General features: G+C 42.6%; 2 protein-coding genes across 2 annotated transcripts; both read left to right on the top strand.

The window, feature by feature from the left end:
• The first annotated feature begins 829 nt into the window (after positions 1-829).
• On the top strand, positions 830-5,606 carry LOC109044799 (uncharacterized). The gene is given in 4 exon segments (XM_019062729.2): positions 830-2,106; positions 3,423-3,810; positions 4,214-4,954; positions 4,957-5,606. Coding segments are annotated over 4 exon segments (2,163 nt in total). The 5' UTR covers positions 830-1,518; the 3' UTR covers positions 5,403-5,606.
• A 2,294-nt stretch (positions 5,607-7,900) lies between these two features.
• On the top strand, positions 7,901-16,222 carry LOC109029545 (uncharacterized). Its single transcript, XM_072300388.1, is given in 5 exon segments — positions 7,901-8,106; positions 11,107-11,659; positions 13,431-13,674; positions 13,677-13,817; positions 14,701-16,222. Coding segments are annotated over 5 exon segments (2,316 nt in total). The 5' UTR covers positions 7,901-7,915; the 3' UTR covers positions 15,888-16,222.
• Positions 16,223-18,385: the final 2,163 nt, after the last annotated feature.

Genomic DNA, 18,385 nt, shown 5'->3' with positions numbered 1-18,385 from the left:
CTGAAATTTGACCTCTGGAGTCGGCGCTCACCATCCATCGCGCGGTTCTACAAGTTATTTTCAAATTCAAATGTGCTTGAAGAATTGAAGGACCCGCTCCTTCTTTCGATTATTTCTCCTTTCGACGTCTATGTAAGTCTGCAAAAGTACCAAAAGTTCCATCTCCAGCGTCTACAGATTTAAATTTTACCTAGTTTAATGGGTTTTATGCTACCATTACTTCCACAGCCGTGCCCCCAGGTCGCCTATTGAGAATACTAGAAAATGAACTATTTACCGTTATTTCTCCCTTATGTCTCATTTATGTCAAAATTCCAAAAATATGTATGAGCTTTATGAATAGAAGTTTCAAAATATCCACAGTTGTATAGGGTTTTTTTCTACGGTTATAGCTGTAGGTTTGTCTAAATAACACGCCCGCCTTCCGCGGCCGGGCGTTTCGCGGGCCTCGAATCTGCCCCGAATCTGCTCATCTGCTCAGCGATTGGTCAATCCATCATCGTCATGTTTTGGGGTCCAAAATTTGTCGTTAAAGCTTAATAACTTTTTTAATATTTAACTAAACTTAAAAAGGGTGGGCATTACGAGTAGAGCTGAGCATACTCTACCCAAATATTATAGGGTTTTTGGGGTTTACTCTCCGACTTAATTAGTAGGAGAGCTTAATGGACCGCAAACCGTGCAGAAAAGCCCGGTCGCGTTGTTTCGTGTAAAACTAGTTAGGCAGCAGCCACCCGTCTTTTTTTTTTTTTTTTTTTTTTTTTTTTTGGGTCGTCATTTTTTAGAGGGAGTTTTTTAGGATTGGGCCGGGGTGGCTACCGCCACCTAGAATCCTTAAATTTTGTCAAAGTAATAGAAATTCTCCTTACATACTAAACATGTTTTTGCAGTAACTTACATTTATCATCGTTATCCCCATAGAGTTTGTTTTCGTGATTAAACTGCGTTGAAAAGTACGAGTCTCGCAAAAATCTTACTTTATTATACGCTATTATATCAAAGGCAACCCTAGACCACCCCAGAGGCGGATCCAGAAATTTGCCAACACCGATTTACCTCCATGTATAAACCTATGCTAAATAATCGATTCCTGTCGGAGTACTGGCCCCTCCAAAAATCTATATATTTCCATACGTTTAAATGGAGAAAAGACAATGTTGCCAATTTGCTGGATCCGCCAATGAACCGCACCCACCCCGAAAAGTGATGTAAGCCTTACAGGACCTACTTAAAGAGAAGAGGTTTTAAGAACTGACTGTATCAAGTAGTTTATCGCAAAACGCAAAATTAGTACTTTCCGTCATACCATTTTTAAAGCCTTCTCAATCGCAATGTAAACCATCCGAGGCCCGCTAGCAGGCTAGTTATCTTAAAGGAGAGGAAATGTCCGAAAAACAAATATAAATACAATCCATATAAGTCCTTTCAGTGTACGCAAGGTTAACCAGCACATCGCAATTTGATTTCTTAGGGTACACGAGGGCCAGGTCCTGTAACCGAACCGGACCCTGCCAAAAAATGATGCTGACTCTGGTTCTCCTTTCGCTGAGCCTTTACGGAGGATCCTATGGAACGCCTCATGAAGCCGTGGTTGTCACCGAACCTGAGTGCCTTTCTTGCCATGAGACATCCTCGGATCTGGTCCTACCGTTGGTAGGCGAGGTTATCACCGGACCGGGGTATCTTCCGGGAGCCTACCCGAAAACCACGACTCTGGACGACGCGTTCGTAGGCGAGGGTATCGAAGGATCGAAGTATGACGGACCACCCCTCAAGAACGCGGCTCCCCAAGGGACACTGCTTACCCGGAACGGCTGGACGGTGACTTGCGACAGCGCCCACGCGGGCAACGAATGCGCTAAGGTGCTCGATGGGGATCGTAACACCTTCTGGCACACCGGGTATCAACCCAAATCGACGCCTCTGCCCCACACGATCACCATCGACATGAAGGCTGTCCAGATCGTGAGCGGACTCGCTATGCTCCCCAGACAAGATAAAAATACCAATGGTTTGATCACTGGGCACACTATTTCCGTCAGCGAAGACGGGACGAACTGGCAGCGTGTGGCGTTCGGTACCTGGGCTGCGGATAGTACAGAAAAGGTAGTATATTCGATTTTAGTCCATAAAAACGCAAAACTGGTCAGTTGCGTTAGTCGGAGAATCGCGTTTTGATGGTTTAAGCATATCATTACCTTCCGGCCAAAGTATCACAAGCACCATTTGACGTTTCCAAGTTTCCGCCGCCATTTTATTTTTTTTTTGGAAAAATTGTCAGTTGAATTTCTTTGAAAATTTCACTGAATGTTATCGGCAGCACAAAGAAAATTCAGTGAACTATTTGGACAACTTCTAGGAACAATTTCTTTTTAAAAAAATAAAATGGCGGCGGAAATTTTGAAACGTCTGCTGGCGTTAGTCAAAGAATCGCGTTTTGATGGTCTAAACGTGAACATCAGCAAAAAATAAGGTTTGATTAAACATCTAAAGTCCTTGTGAAAACTTAACGGAGCCTTTCGAAAAACCCGGCGTGTGGCGTCATCCATCGCGGTAGTACAGATCATGGCTTCTTCCAGCCTGGATTCATCAATATTACGATAGGTACATACATTTGATGTGGTCTCTCAATTTGAAACACGCAAAGAGGAAGAGACCAAGGTATGACTACCGAGGAGGATGATGCCAACTAAACGACCAATCAGATATCCGAATTCGAACCCGTCAAAGCGCAGTATATCTAACTTGGGTAGAACAGAATTTATTTTTTTCACCGATGTAATTTTTCTCATTTGGAATTATGATATACTCATTGATTTTGATCCAGATGCCTTAGTGCTGATTTAGGATTTTTTTATTGTAGGAGGACATGGTAATTGCGGCAGGAGGCAAGTATTTAACTCACCAATAAAGATCTTCGGTTCGATTCATTTTCTCGATTTTAGTCCATTATATTTGAAAACTATGAAACTTTTAAGGATAAAATTTCTCTGTAAGACCATTCAGCTTTACTTGTTTTGGCAATTTTTTGTACTGCTAAGTATGCAAAAAAAGTGACCGAATCCATATAAGGGGACCATATAACCCAAATAAATGTTCCCCTTATCTTCTTGCATATTAAACAACGTTCCTTTACACCTCAAGAATTGTTGTCTTGTCACTTCTGGATTCATATCTTCTTCAATTTTTGAACTTTTGAGGTCAAACATGCGCAGAAATTTCCATATTTTCTTTCTTCACGTGCAGTTGCAAAAATTTAGGAAAATATTCTTCCGGAAGGAGGGACCGAGGAAAACCGAAAATCCCTTTTCTTAGATACGATCACGAATACTTAAAAATCAATAATTAGCGATTTTTACGAAATAATAAAATACGCCCATATGACAATTCAATCCTGTATGTTTTGTCCTATATTTTTACAGGTATCCGAATTTGAGCCCGTCAGAGCGCGGTATATCCGACTCGTGCATACAACAGAACCCAAGAACCAAGCCTTGACCTCCATCGCTGAGCTCAACGTGTACACCTACCCTACGTACACCGCCCCGGACTTTACCCTTGGTGTCTGGGGACCCACGATCGACACCCCGGTCATCCCCGTCGCAGCCTCCGTTCTACCCAACGGCAACGTCCTCGTGTGGTCCTCCTGGGGGAAAGACACGTTCGTCAAAGGTCCGCTTACCGTCACAATGACAGCCACCTACAATCCTAAGGATGGGACCGTCTCGCAGCGCACCGTCGCCAATACAAAGCATGATATGTTCTGCCCTGGTCTTTCCCTCGATGTCAACGGAAGAGTCATTGTCACAGGTACCTTTCTTTTGCACCCTCCCTTTAGCTTTGGGCATTGGCTAATCTAGAAAATTGGTATCAATGCATCCTCTCCTTTCAAAACTATGGAAATGTATCGATTCTTGGAGAGGACAGGTACTCCTACAAGAATCAATAATTTTGGACACATTAAGAAGTTTTACCAAAAATTCCAAGAACCTAATGTTTTGGTTATTTTTTTTTATCATAAAAAACCCAAAAATAAACCCCAAAAAATATAAAATGATGGTAGATTTCGTAACGATCCCAAGATAATATATTTTTTGCTTCAGCCATCTACCCTCCTATATAATACAGTTTATTCAATCTCCAATTTCAGGTGAACTGTACTTTACAGTTCCAATACCCGCGAGTAATAACAATTTAATTTTTTTTATCACAGGTGGAAATAACGCTCCGAAGACTAGTATATACGACCCAGCCTCCGACGCTTGGATCGCGGCCGCGGATATGAAGATCGGGCGAGGCTACCAATCCTCGGCCACTTGCCCCAGCGGACGAATCTTCACCATCGGCGGATCCTTCACCGGCGACAGGAAAGTCCTCAAAAACGGAGAGATCTACGATACCAAGACCAACACATGGACTCTGCTCCCAGGGTGCCCCGTGAAGCCCATGCTAACAGCCGATAAGAAAGGCCTGTTCCGTTCCGACAACCACGCCTTGCTGTACGGTTGGTCCAACGAAACCGTGGTCCAAGTCGGGCCCAGCAAAGCCATGAACGTGTACTTCGTGTCCGGCACCGGTGGTCAGAGAAGCGCCGGTTTACGCTTGGACGACGGGGACGCCATGTGCGCCGCCTCCGTCATGTTCGACGCCGTTGGGGGTCAAATCCTGGTCGCCGGCGGGTCACCTAACTACGACGATACGCCCGCCACTACCAACGGCTACATCGTCACTGTCGGTTCACCCAACGCCAACTTCGCCGTCAGGAAGACGGGCAACAAGATAGCCTACCCGCGTATCTTCTCCAACTCCGTGGTCCTGCCGAACGCGGAGGTCTTCATCAACGGGGGTCAGGCCGTCGGGTTGCCGTTCAGGGAGGACGGAGCCCAGTTGACCTCCGAGATCTACTCGCCCGACGATGACCTCTTCCGATTGGCGGCTTTCAGTATCATCCCCCGGTTTACCACTCGCTTTGTCTCTTGATGCAGGACGCCACCGTCATCTGCGGGGGCGGCGGTCTCTGCGGAAACTGCAAGACGAACCACTTCAATCTCCAGATATACACCCCGTCCTACCTGTTCAACGACGATGGGAGCAAAGCGGTTAGGCCTGTCATCTCTAGCGTGTCGGTCACTAAGATCAAGCCTGGTGGGAGACTGGACTTCGTGACGGACAGTGACGTTGTCTATGCGAGTTTTGTTCGTTTGGGGAGCGCCACGCACTCGACTAACACGGATCAAAGGCTCGTGGAGCTGGATCTGAACGAGAAGGATGTTGATAACTCTTATTATGTGATCCTACCGACGGACCCTGGAAAATTGCTCCCGGGGTACTGGTGGCTGTTCGTTCTGAACGAGGATGGTACGCCGAGCGTCGGAACTACAATACAGGTTACTTTGCCATAAAACAGTAAACTATTTCATTTGAACTACATTATGCAATTGGAGACTACAATTTCTAAACCCCATCCATAAAAACACTCACGTGTTTAGGGAAATGAATGATACAGAGGTCATGTCTGAACTGATTTTTTAGTTCTGGTGACACGTGAAAATGTTCAATTTAAAATGTCTAACTATAAAAATGTCCAATAAAAAATGCCTACTGTCGTAATGTCCTCATTTGAATGTCTGTTACAGAAAATGCCCCCTCAATAAAAATACCCATTTCGCGTAATGTCCAGAGTAATAAAGTGGCATACTGCAAATGTCCACAGAATTTGACAAGTCCAACTCAGAAGAAGGGAGTTTTAACGCCTATTTCATCTGAAAACACTGGTCTGTGTATCCATTTAAATATCAGCTGATCATTTATTTTCAAGGTGTTAATGTGAGGTATGCATAAATTTCAATCAGAACCGGATATCAAACTTACCTATATTACTTAAACCCATCCTTACTTTGCCAACCTAGTTTTGACCGTTTTAATTCAGATTAACAAAAAGTTTTCTCACGATTAAATCTTCAATTTTTAAAGTGCTCCTAGGGGTTACTACATTTTAACAAAGGGATGAAAAAAAAATAACTATCGGCGCGAAACGCTAATACAGCTACAACTTAAAATGGAGCTAAGGCTGCAAAAAGTACAATAAAGACATGAAATGAAAAACCTGGTTTGAATTTGGAATGCGGGTGTAATCATCGCGAAAAATGTTTTATTTTTATTTTATGTCTTTATCTAATTTTTATACAGTCTTAGTCCCATTTTAAGTTGTATCTGTTTTAACAGAGGTTAACACAATACGTTCATGAAAAAAATTTTATATTTTTAAACGCGCTGTTTCCGCAAAAATATGGAATAGGTATCATCTATTGGTATCGGAATTCAGGAGTTAGTGTTAGATCTTCGATAACTTCTGATCCATGACAAGAATTGAAGAAGTGCAGTAAATTAACTACACCAACGTAGCATTATCGATTACTTTACAATTCAAAGCTCAAATGAAAGGAAAACTGAAGTACTAACTTTTTAAGAACTAATGTTAGAATTTAATTTTTAATTGATCACAAATTTGATTAAGTTTTGAAAGTGTACAGAATATAGCTTCTTAATATATAAACGAAATAAAGTTTAATAATGCTTGGGAGTGCAAAAACTAAAATTTAGCCTGAACTAGATATAAACTAAAATTTACTAGTATGGTTCAATCGTGTGGCTGCCCTGAAAATAAAAACACACACAAAAAAAAGAAATAAAAGTTAGGGCCGGATTAAAGAGGTGGCCACATGGGCCGCGGCTCAAGGCGTCAAAATGTAGGGGGCGGAAAATTTTACAATCTTTTTGAATGTAGGTATCACAAAAAGAGAGAAAAAAATCGGATTCAGAAAATAAATTACAAACGAGAGGAGGCGCCAAAATCTCTCATTTCCTGAGAGTAACAGTAAAGTAATTTCTAATTTTGTCGTCTTTCGGTGATACAAGAGACAACACCTTTAATTAGTCGAGTTAAGAGAGAAACCAAACACGCAATTTGACCTGGCACGGAGCGGCGCGGCGCGGCGGTCGGCATGAAACGTATAGCGCCTACAAGACTGCATGAATACTTCACGCATTGCGTCAAACATACTGCGGTCAGCTTGAAACGCATAGCGCCTACAAGACTGCATGAATATTTCCCGCATTGCGCCAAACAGTGTGGTCAGGAGCGATCGGCGTGAAACGCATAGCGCCTACGAGAATGCATGAATACTTCACGCATTGCGCCAACACAGTGCGGTAGGCGCGGCGGCGGAAGTTAATATTATTAACCACATTTATGTTTGTTCTTTCATAATTTGTTCGTTCGTTCTTTTTTAAATGAAAGGCCTTGTCCAAACAGAGATGGTTTTAAGGAACTGAAATTTTGTCAGTGTTGACATCAGGGCTTTCACAAAAAATGTGCCCAACGCGAGTAAGCACGTTTCGTACACCCCACCCCCACCGGCACGTTCACTTGATGGTTTTTATAGATCGTATTCGACAGATCACACAGGTGAGATTACCATTGATGTCGATTGATTCAATATGTAACCACAGCCTCAAAAGTCAATTTAGAAATCTGAGGTAACGGGTCTTATGTGATCGAATTTTTATTTTCTCGTGTACCAAATGGCAATGAAAAGTGAAATTGTTAGGAATTTTCTCATTTTCAGCTTTGCCAAATTAAATCCTAAAATTTTTGTTTGAGGTTATGCTGTATTGTTTTGAACCAAACAATACATCGAACCACTGTCGAATACGATCTATTGATGTTTCAAAACGGATGAGAAGGGGGCGGAAAAATAAGGGCGGCCGCGGCCCATGGGCAGCGAGTAGGTAAATCCGGCCCTGATAAAAGTAATAGAGATAAATATCTAAATACGTGAAAAATCAGCCCTCAAAATTTTTGGGACCTCACGCTGCTTGCCTTTAATGTGCCACAGCCGTTTCAAAAAGAGTGATGACAATAATAATATATCAAGCTGCGCAGATACGTAATACTTTGAAGCCACGATGGAATCTCACTCTTTTTTTAATACTTTGTGATTTATGGCTCAAAGTTGGTTCGTACTTCATACTTCAGTTTCGCACACGAGAAACACATGTACCTATATTTGATTCTTCTATTAGCAAGGAAAACGGGATAAACAGGTAAGATATTTTAAAGCTTTACCGCACCTGTCGGATGCTTAGAATTTTCATAGGATTACAATTTAAAATTTGACTCCTGGTATCTCGGAAGTCCTCTTTCGTTCGTCGACTTCCGCACCTTTCGCACTTGCTGGCATCTTTTAAAAGTAAGTTTATTTTAACCAACCTTTTAATGAAATCTTCAAGAAACTCAATTTATAGAAACATATTTTTCCAATTTTCAGCAGCTACATATCGATGGTGAAACTACCAAACCACGTATCTCGGTTTGCGACGTCGCAGACTCCCTGTCATACTTTATTTTTTAAATAGAAAACTACTCAATGTCAATTCGTGAAAACTTCCGTGATTTTTCCTCTTTGTGCGGAGAAAAATCTGTGAAAATTGTAAGGATTGATATTAATTTGATCTCCTTCAAAAAAATAAAATGTGAGTGGAGATTTTTAAACACCGCAAACGAGATACGTGGTCTGGTAGTTTCACCGTCGATATATATTTGGAGCAAATAGTGCAACACTAGTCAATGTACAAAAATAGGCGCCCCATACATGTTCATGGTCCACTCATTAAAATTTTAAGTAGAATACGATAAAAACATTAAAACCTCCCAAATTCAACTTAATAGTTAGAAAATAACATTTTTGTCAACGTTCATTCACACTTCCAGCACGAAAAAATAATCAGTCGATATACTTGAGGCAAATTGAGCATGAAACTAATTTCGTTATATTTTACAACTTTCCTCCTAAAATGATGGAAAAGACATTATTTCAGAAAAGGAAAGATACGTTTGTGAACCCAAGCTCTAGTTATTTGCCTAACGTATGACTAGATTTCAATGCCTGATTTGACCTAAGTTGATTATGGTTTTTCTTGCGGGCGGGAATTCCAAAACTTGAATGAGAAAATATGTGCAGTGGTTCGAAAGATCTTTATCTTAAAAAATTAAAACCTGTAGACTATAATATTTAAAATAAAATTAAAAATGAAGATTGAAAGTTGATATGGTCTTTCCTGGGAGGAGACGAAAGAGACGCCGAGTGAAATGGTGGCGGCAGGGGCTTTTAAAGGAAATGAGGGGGTGCCAACTCCTTGGAGGGCTTTGGGAGGATAAGAGACTTTGGCGGCTAGCTGTCGCAAGGAACACCTAAGAGCGCCGTGAAAGCGGTTTTTATGTGTGGCGAACGATTGAAAACAAATTAAAATTTTACCATTAAAAATTTTAAAAAAGTTTACTCTTTGAAAATTTTAAAAAACCAATAAAATTTAGTATATTGTATGATATGTCTAGTGGTTCATTGCTGAAAACGAAACTCTCATAAAAATGAACAGTACCGGAATCATGATAATTTTTACTACAAAAGTAACATTTTAAGTGTGAATCATTTCCATGGTTGTTCCTGATTTAGCCTCTATCATTCTAGTGACCTTCAGTGGCGTAACGGGCGCCCCCGCAGACCCTGCTATGCAGGGGGGCCCTGGCGCCTAGGGGGCCCTCGGCCGCCGGAATTTTTTCTCTCTCTCTCTTTGATGCTCAGCTTTGGTTTCAAACTTTGGGCCTTTACTTATCGAGATGGAGCTTCTTCCTTTGATTTTTATTGTTAGCTCGGGGTTTTTCATACTTTTCTTGGACTGTTCCTAACTTTTTGTTTGCTGGAGGGCCCCTGCCTTCCCATGTCCACTCAATGATTCCTAAATAATTTTCTCTTCTTTCGTCACTTTTCGTATTTCAGGTTTTGGGAGGCCCAAGAATCTAAAAGCCTTGGGGGCCCTTTGATTCATGGGCCTGGGCTGAGCCCCCGCCTTCCTTTAGATCATTGATCCTTTAGGGGTTCCATTTAATCGGGTGCTTTTACGTTTTTGTTTTTTTTTTAATTTATTTATTTGCGCAAACATGCAAGTGAATCAAATTCCACCTCAGAACATAACGTAAAAGTAGGCTAAATCCTGCACATACCATACCTGAAGGTAAAAAGATATAAGCTACTGCCATTTTGAATTTTTGGTTGTTAAGGCTGATTTTCTCAAAAATGTTCGTGCTGCGGGCCTAGACCATACGAGAAAAAATGGGAAGGGGTGAGGAAGGGAGAGGGGGGGATAATTTTGGAATTTTATCGACATGGGAGGCTCCTAGAAAAAATTTTGCAGGGGGGCCCAGCGGAAGTCCGTTACGCCACTGGTGACCTTATTTGGATTCATTGTGATCAAATGACGTTTATTAAACGTGCCTCATCCTTTCAGGGGTGGTTATCATTCGACATTTGAGTAAAATTCAACGGTTTATTTTTGAAAATGATACAAAATTCTATGATTCAAAATGATTTGTCACCGGAAAAAAATACAGAGAACGAAAGGAAGTTCACAGGTTTTGAAGTTTGTCAAAATATTTGAATTCTTCTTTTGTGCTTTACATTTTTGCAGTGACAAATCATTGTTTTCTCTAGTGAGGGTCTACTTTCGTGGTTATACACTGCTGAATCATACGAGTTTGATCTCCACAGTTATTCTGTTGAGTGCCACTCAAAGCTCGTGAAATTCATACTTTTAATGATACTCTTTTTTAGGCCTCCTCAATTGCAATTTAAACTTCACAAAGCTTCCCTATCCTTAAGAAAAGGAATTGTTCGAAGAACGACTATACATCACAAATAGTCCTTTCAGTGTACGCGAGGTTAACCCACACATCAAAGTTTAAATTCTTAAGGTACACGAGGACCAGCGGGCTGATTCTTGAAATTGATAGACAAAGCGATAGACAAAGAAGACACAGGGATGGAGCGAATCTATTGGTTGCAATGGGTGGTTCTTGTACACTAAGGGACAAAATGGTGGTCTGACAATCATAGGGTCCCTCGGCCTCGGTGGTTGCAGACAGTTTAGTCTACTGCCTACCTCCTTTGTCCATTGCAACCACCCACTTCCATCGATAGGATCCCTTCATATCCTTTTTGTCTTATTTGCCCAAAACATTGTCTTTCTATTTCAACAATTGGCTCGCAGGTTCTTTAAATCGAACCGGATCTCTGCCAAAAGGATGATGCTGACTCTGGTTCTCCTTTCACTGAGTCTTTACGGAAGATCCAATGGCAACGTATTCTCGGCGTTGGAAGCTGAGGGTATCACCGAACCGGAGTTTCTTCCGGGACCGTCCTTTGCGGGCACCGGCACATCCCTTCTAGGAGCATCCCCCCTGGGAGGAGCCCTTACGGGGGGGCCTCCAAAGGGGGCACCTCCGACGGGGGAACTGCTCAACCGGAATGGCTGGACGGTCACGTGTGACAGCTCCCACGCCGGCAACGAGTGCGAAAAGGTGTTGGATGGCGATCGTAACTCCTTCTGGCACACCGAGTATCGTCCGGCATCGGCGCCTCTGCCCCACGCGATCATCATCGACATGAAGGCTGTCCAGATCGTTAGCGGAATCTCCATGCTCCCCAGACAAGTTGGCAATGGCAATGGTTTGATCACTGGACATATTGTTTCCGTCAGCGAAGATGGGATGAACTGGCAGCTCGTGGCGTTCGGTACTTGGGCTGCGGATAAGACAGAAAAGGTAGTATATTCAATTTTAGTCCATGAAAACGCAAAATGGGTCAGTTGTGTTAGTCGGAGAATCGCGTTTTGATGGTTTAAGCATATCGTCACCTTCCGTCCGGCCAAGGCGCACATCACAGGCGCCATTCGACGTTTCAAAATTCCTGCCGCCTTTTATTTTTACAGAAAAATTGTTCGTTTAATTTGTTTGAAAGTTTCACTGAATTTTATCGGCGACACAAAGAAAATTCAGTGAAATTTTAGCTAGCCTCTTGGAACAATTTCTCTGTAAAAAAATAAAATGGCGGCGGAAAATTTGAAACGTCTGATATGGCGCTTGTGATACTTTGACCGGAGGGCGACGGTAAACTTCAGCAAAAATAGACGTATTTCTACTGAAGAGGACAAGAGACAGGTGGGGAAGAAGGGATGTGCTCGATAGTCGAGGGAAGTAAGAATGAATGGGAATTATAAAGCGCCAGTGACGTCAGCTGCGATGAAGCCGGCGCTGTTGTCCCTCGTGGCCCGCATTAACTCACGAGCCCTGTCCACAACGCTCGTTTGGCATGCTCACGGCTCATGAGTGCCGCGTACGGTTGGCGCTTCGTTCAGTTTGATAGAATATGTAAAATCCCGCTTTTCCATTTTCCCGAAGGGAATCACGTGCCCACTTTAACGTTGTTTCTCGTTCGGCATTCTGGAGCACATCCCATCTTTTCCAGATGACCATAGTTTCTTTTAGCAGAAGTACGTCCAAGTAATAAGGCCTAAGTGTTCATTTTTGAAAAATTAACGAATGTATCGCATGAACGGATGTATGTATATGGAAGGACCGAGTTTTGTGGCAGTTAGGCGTCGCAGAGCGCCAGAGAGCGCTATGGATGCGACCCTTCTTTATGTAATGGATGTAATCGTCATCGAAAAACACGATGCACGACGTCATCATCGTGGAAATAGATACGCATTTCATGGTTATTTTTGCCCGGGATTTATGAGATGCACACATCTGCAGCGGTTGCTCGACGTGAAACAAACAAAATGGAAAAAAAAAACATGACATGCATTACTGTGGTGAGTGACGTCAACATAACCAATACATTCAGATGTACGAATGCGAGCCTGTCAAAGCGCAATATATCAGAATTGCTCTTACGCAGATTCTAACTTTTTTTAAACGCCTTATGATTCACTCCATTTTGAAACTATGCTCTCCTGATCCCAATAATTTAGTGCTGATGGCTTAGAATTTACACTGACTCGCACCACTTTGAAACTGTGCTCTCCTGATCTCAACATTTTAGCACTGATGTTTTGAAAATCATACTTTCTCGCTCCCCTTGCGAGTAGAGGAAGTATTTTCATCGAAAAAAAAGTAGAATGTTATCATTTTTAAGGGTTTTTCTTTTGGAGGATACGGTTAATGAAGCAAGGGGGAAATTATAAAATCATCAATGCGTACTTTTCCGGTAAAATTATGAATAAAATGAATCTAGGTATTCATGTATTTGCACACCTGTATCTCTTCCCGTTGTATTTAAGCGAAATATCTCAAAAAGAACCCCCGAATTTTTCAAGCTGTTTCCTGAGCGTTTTCTTGATCATTTTAAAATGAGGGGGAGGGTCAGAACAGTGTTACATATTTCAAAAGGGGGGGTGTAGGGCTACGTTACGGGTGCGTTACAAGGGAGGAGGGGGAGGTCAAAAATCGGAGAAAGGGTGTTGCGTAATACTTGAATACCTAATGACGTTTCGATCCTATATGTTTCATCTTCAATAGCGTATTTTTGCAGGAATCCGAATTCGAACCCGTTAAAGCGCAGTATATCAGACTCGTGCATACATCAGAGCCCAAAAGCCAAGCGTACACGTCTATAGCTGAGCTCAACGTGTACTCCGCCCCTTCGTATACCCCCCCGGACCCGAGCCTCGGGATCTGGGGACCCACGATCGACACCCCGGTCATCCCCGTCGCAGCCTCAATTCTACCCAACGGCAACGTCCTCATGTGGTCCTCCTGGGGCAAAGACACGTTCGTCGGGGTCCGCTTACCCTCACAGCCACCGCCATCTACAATATTAAGGATGGGATCGTCTCGCAGCGCACCATCACCAATACGAAGCATGATATGTTCTGCCCTGGTATTTCCATCGACGTCAACGGAAGAGTCATTGTCACAGGTGCCTCTCTTTTTACATCATCTCTTCATCTTTGGGTCGTTTTCGTCGTCACTCTTGCAATAGCTTCATGCCGTAGGAGGCCCTGTTCAGTTTACATTCCGATTAAGGGATGCCTAAGGAGATCCTTAACGTTTGCATCGTAAAATGGACAATTATAACGAATTTTAAGTGAAATTGAAGGGAATGACTCTCTTTGCAAGGAATAACAAGTTTTTGCCAGCGAAAAAAAAATCGAAAGAGAAAAACCCTTTGATTTTGAAGGATTTAAAGGTAGGTATGAACTTGCCGCTCATTTTTTAAAGCCTTCAAAATGTCATATGTGTTGTTTTTACATTTCTGTAGAGTTAAATCCTTGTGATCCCATGCAAAGATCCTTTTCAGAGTCTTAATTGTTGAATTATATTCAGGATTTGTCATTATTATCATTCTTATGATGTAAAGTTGAGGACCTCCTTAAACCTTACATAATCAGGGTGTAAAACAAATGGGGCTCAAACGGAAAATCTCCTTTTAAGGAAGGACTATGAACACGCCCCGCACTCTGACTTCTTCATAAATAATTTGAAAAGAAAATCAACCAAAAAGCCTTTCTCGTGTATTCTATGAATGCCTTCGGAAATTATGAAGAAGTTCTACAAAAAATTCCAAGCTTGTATTTTGGTTTGGGAGGGGGAAACTCCCTCTTAATTTAAACCAAATTATAGGCAAAATGATGGTACCTGCGAAACAGATACTAACTTTTTCCGACTTCCATAGGTATCAAGACTCATAATATGAGTCTTGAATATACTTGTGTATGAATAATTCAATTTTAGGCTCTGTGCCATTAGGTTCCCATCCCCTTGGGGGATAACAATATTTTATTTCTGTTTGAAAATTACAGGTGGAAATAGCGCTCCTAGAACTAGTACATACGACCCAGCCTCTGACACTTGGATCTCGGCCCCGGACATGAAGATAGGGCGAGGCTACCAATCCTCGTGCACATGTTCCAGCGGCCGAATCTTCGAATTGGGCGGATCGTTCACCGGCGACAGAGCCGTCGACAAAAACGGAGAGATCTACGACATCAACACGAACACATGGACTCTGCTCCCCGGGTGCCCCGTGAAGCCAATACTCACAGCCGACAGGAGAGGCATCTACCGCTCGGACAACCACGCCATGTTGTTTGCCTGGAAGAACGACACGGTGCTCCAAGCCGGGCCCAGCAAAGCCATGAACTGGTACACGGTGTCCGGCACGGGTAGTCACCACGGCGCCGGTAAGCGCGGCAACGACGAGGACGCAATGTGCGGTGTCGCCGTCATGTTCGACGCCACCAAGGGTAAAATCCTAGTCGCCGGCGGGTCACACAACTACGACGATACCCCTGCTACCACCAACGGCTTCGTCCTCACCATCAGGAAACCGAACCACAAAGTCCACGTCAGGAAGACAAGCAACAAGATGTTCTACCCGCGTATCTTCGTCAACTCCGTGGTCCTCCCGAACGGGGAGGTCTTCATCAACGGGGGTCAGACCGTCGGGTTGCCGTTTAGGGAGGACGGCGCCCACTTGACGTCCGAGATCTATTCACCCGACGATGATCTCTTCCGGTTGGCGGCGTGGAGTATCATCCCCCGCGTTTATCACTCGCTTTGTCTCTTGATGCAGGACGCCACTGTCATCTGCGGAGGCGGCGGTCTATGTGGAAACTGCAAGACGAACCACCTGAATTTCCAGGTGTACACCCCGTCGTACTTGCTCAATGCCGATGGGAGCAGAGCGACGAGACCTGTTATCACCAGCGTGTCCCGGACTGTGGTCAAACCTGGTAAGAGACTGTACTTGGTGACGGATAGTGAAGTTGTCATGGCGAGTCTTGTTCGTATTGGTAGTGCCACACACTCGACGAACACGGATCAAAGGCGTGTGCCTCTGGACCTGAACGAGTATGATGAGGGCGTGTATTTCGTGGAGCTGCCGGCGGACTCTGGAATCCTACTCCCGGGGTACTGGTTCTTATTCGTTATGAACAAGGACGGCGTTCCGAGTATCGGAACTACAATTCAAGTTACTTTACCTTAAAATTATAATACTAATTTCATTTATTTTCAAGGCGGTAATGTGGGTATGCATCTATTTCAATTAAAACCAGTTCCCGCAACTCCAATTTGATAAGCATAGTTTTGACCAAAGAAAAATAAATGAACAATAAGTTTTCGTTCGATTATAAATTTATTTTTAAAGCGATTCTGCGTGTTATGACATCCTATTGTGGCATACGTTTTGACGACAAACTCAAAGAGCTTAGATTGTGGATGGCACGCGCCATTATATCTTGCAAACTAGCTGATGCGGGCCTTTTTTAATCTGAAAAGTATTACAAATGAATCTCAATAAAATTGATCTTCTTATACTTATGTAATTAGTTTTTTCTCCCATATTCAGTAAAGTTTCAGCAAAACAGTATACTTTGTTTTATCTTGCATACGTTCAATGGAGAGCCTCATATATTTCACATGAAAATACATGTTATGCTTTAAAGAGTGTTATCCATTAATATTGTTATCCAGATATTTTGTTTAATTTTTGATGGAGAATATAGATCTGATTTTGCGATTGAAAAAATAATTGTTGACCAGGCGATTTTTAATGTCTTCACTGTAATAGCTCCATCGCTTTAAAATAATCCATTCTCCTGGAATATATTGGCGACTATCTGCAGAAAAGATGCTACTATAGTCTCTAAGGGCAAAATATTCAATTGTGCAATTTTTGTCTCATGTAAGTGCGTAATAATCCTACTACAACTAACGTGTCATGTAATTTTTCCCGGAGAGGCAATTTTGGATATCTATGTTCAGCTGGAACGTTAGTGATTACTCTCCAGTTAGATAGAGTCTTTCCATTTGTCTACTTCCGAATTAGTACCTCCGATAATTGCGCGCGACTCCAGCAAACGCTCGCAATCAACCCTCCGTATCCATCAAAAACCTCTTACGCGAAACCTCCGCCTTTGTTTACGGAATATCGCTCCACGAAACCGTCGGACGTCAAACTGACAAATACGATGCACCAAATCATCAGATGGTAACTTTTATCTGGGCATTTTATCACGCGCAGGACAGCCTACGAACATCTATGAGCACACATGATAAGAAAGATTGGAAGCTATTAGCCGCGAGATGAATAACCCTTATTCGGGAGTCGGGGGTGGTAGCTCGGGGAGGGTGGGTCCTCGCGTGTTCCGCGCCGAGGGGGTTGCAGGAAGCGCGACACATTAGTTAGTTTTGATAAATCAAAGCTCATTTGTACCGCAATATCGGAGGTAATACTCACAAAGCTATGCCTCGGCATCCATCATAAGAGCTGCTTTATAATTCCTGCTACACATCATTTCACACAAGATATTAAGAGGTTTCTCCCCCGAATTCCCTCGGCTAATTGGACATCATCTTTAAGTCGTTGATGTAAGGAGCTTTCTCGGACAATGCCAAAGAACTTTCAGCGGGCTCGACCGTTTGAACTTGAGAGGGTCGGGTGCTCGTTCTCCGTAAATGATGCAAATTAGTTTCAACCTTCTTAAGACAAATTAAACCGACGATTTCGAGTTCCGCCTGTCCACACAAACGGACCCTTTTGTGAGGTATTTGAAGCAGGAACCTGACGCTCTGCGGATATTTAAGACATACTGCTTGAGATTTAAGATATTCTCCTGTGTAATTGCGTCTTCTTGAGCTATTCAAAGTCGCTTTCAAAATGTTCTTCCTAATTACCAAAAAGAAAAAAAAGAAGAAAAAAAAGAAAAAAAGAAACCTACGACACAGTGCTTTGCTTTCAGAATATATTTGGAAAACATCTCAAACGTCATCACTGAAAAAAATGGTACCTATGCTGTTTTAGCACCTAGGATGTCAGAAATGCGTCTAGTGATCCTAAGATGCTGCCTTGACTGCCCACGCAGTTGACTTTGCATTCATAGGATGTAAAGTTAACTGCGAGGGCAGTAAAGGCAGCATCTTGGGATCAGCAGACACATTTTTGACATCCTAAGTGCTAAAATAGCATATTATTTTTTTCAGTAATTGGTTACTAAAAAAACCAACTTTTTGTTTTTATGCGGTAAAAATCTCTAACCGGCCATCCTCGCCGGTATCAACATTTAGCCCTCTCACCTCCTAAAAAGCGTATCTTCGTTGATGATCGATCGAACCGATTGAAGTGGGTGGTTCATAAGATCTCGTATCTTCCTTTGACGCATTCATAATGCTTCGGAACCAATTGGGACTAATTAGACGAATAGAGGGTTGAATTCTCGCAAACTTAGGAGCTGAAAATAAATCTGTCTCTACAAAATAAGAATTAGAAATGACCTGAAAAGCCTCCCTTCAAATATTTTCCGACCCGGTCATGCTCGCCGCCATTCGACCGTGGCATTTTGGCTCGACGGATTATCGACGAAAATACTCTTTAATTTTCACTTTTGTCACAGTTCGTTTCGTGGTTCCACCGAGCCGATTTTAATTATTTTTGCGGCCATTGATACGAGATTGTCCCTGGTCAAACCCGTTTTATTTAGATTG

This window comes from Bemisia tabaci, chromosome 5 (genome assembly GCF_918797505.1).
Source record: "Bemisia tabaci chromosome 5, PGI_BMITA_v3".
NCBI classification, from domain to species: Eukaryota; Metazoa; Arthropoda; class Insecta; order Hemiptera; family Aleyrodidae; genus Bemisia; species Bemisia tabaci.
Note: the sequence above shows the minus strand (reverse complement) of the source record. Positions and strands in the feature narration are given on the sequence as shown.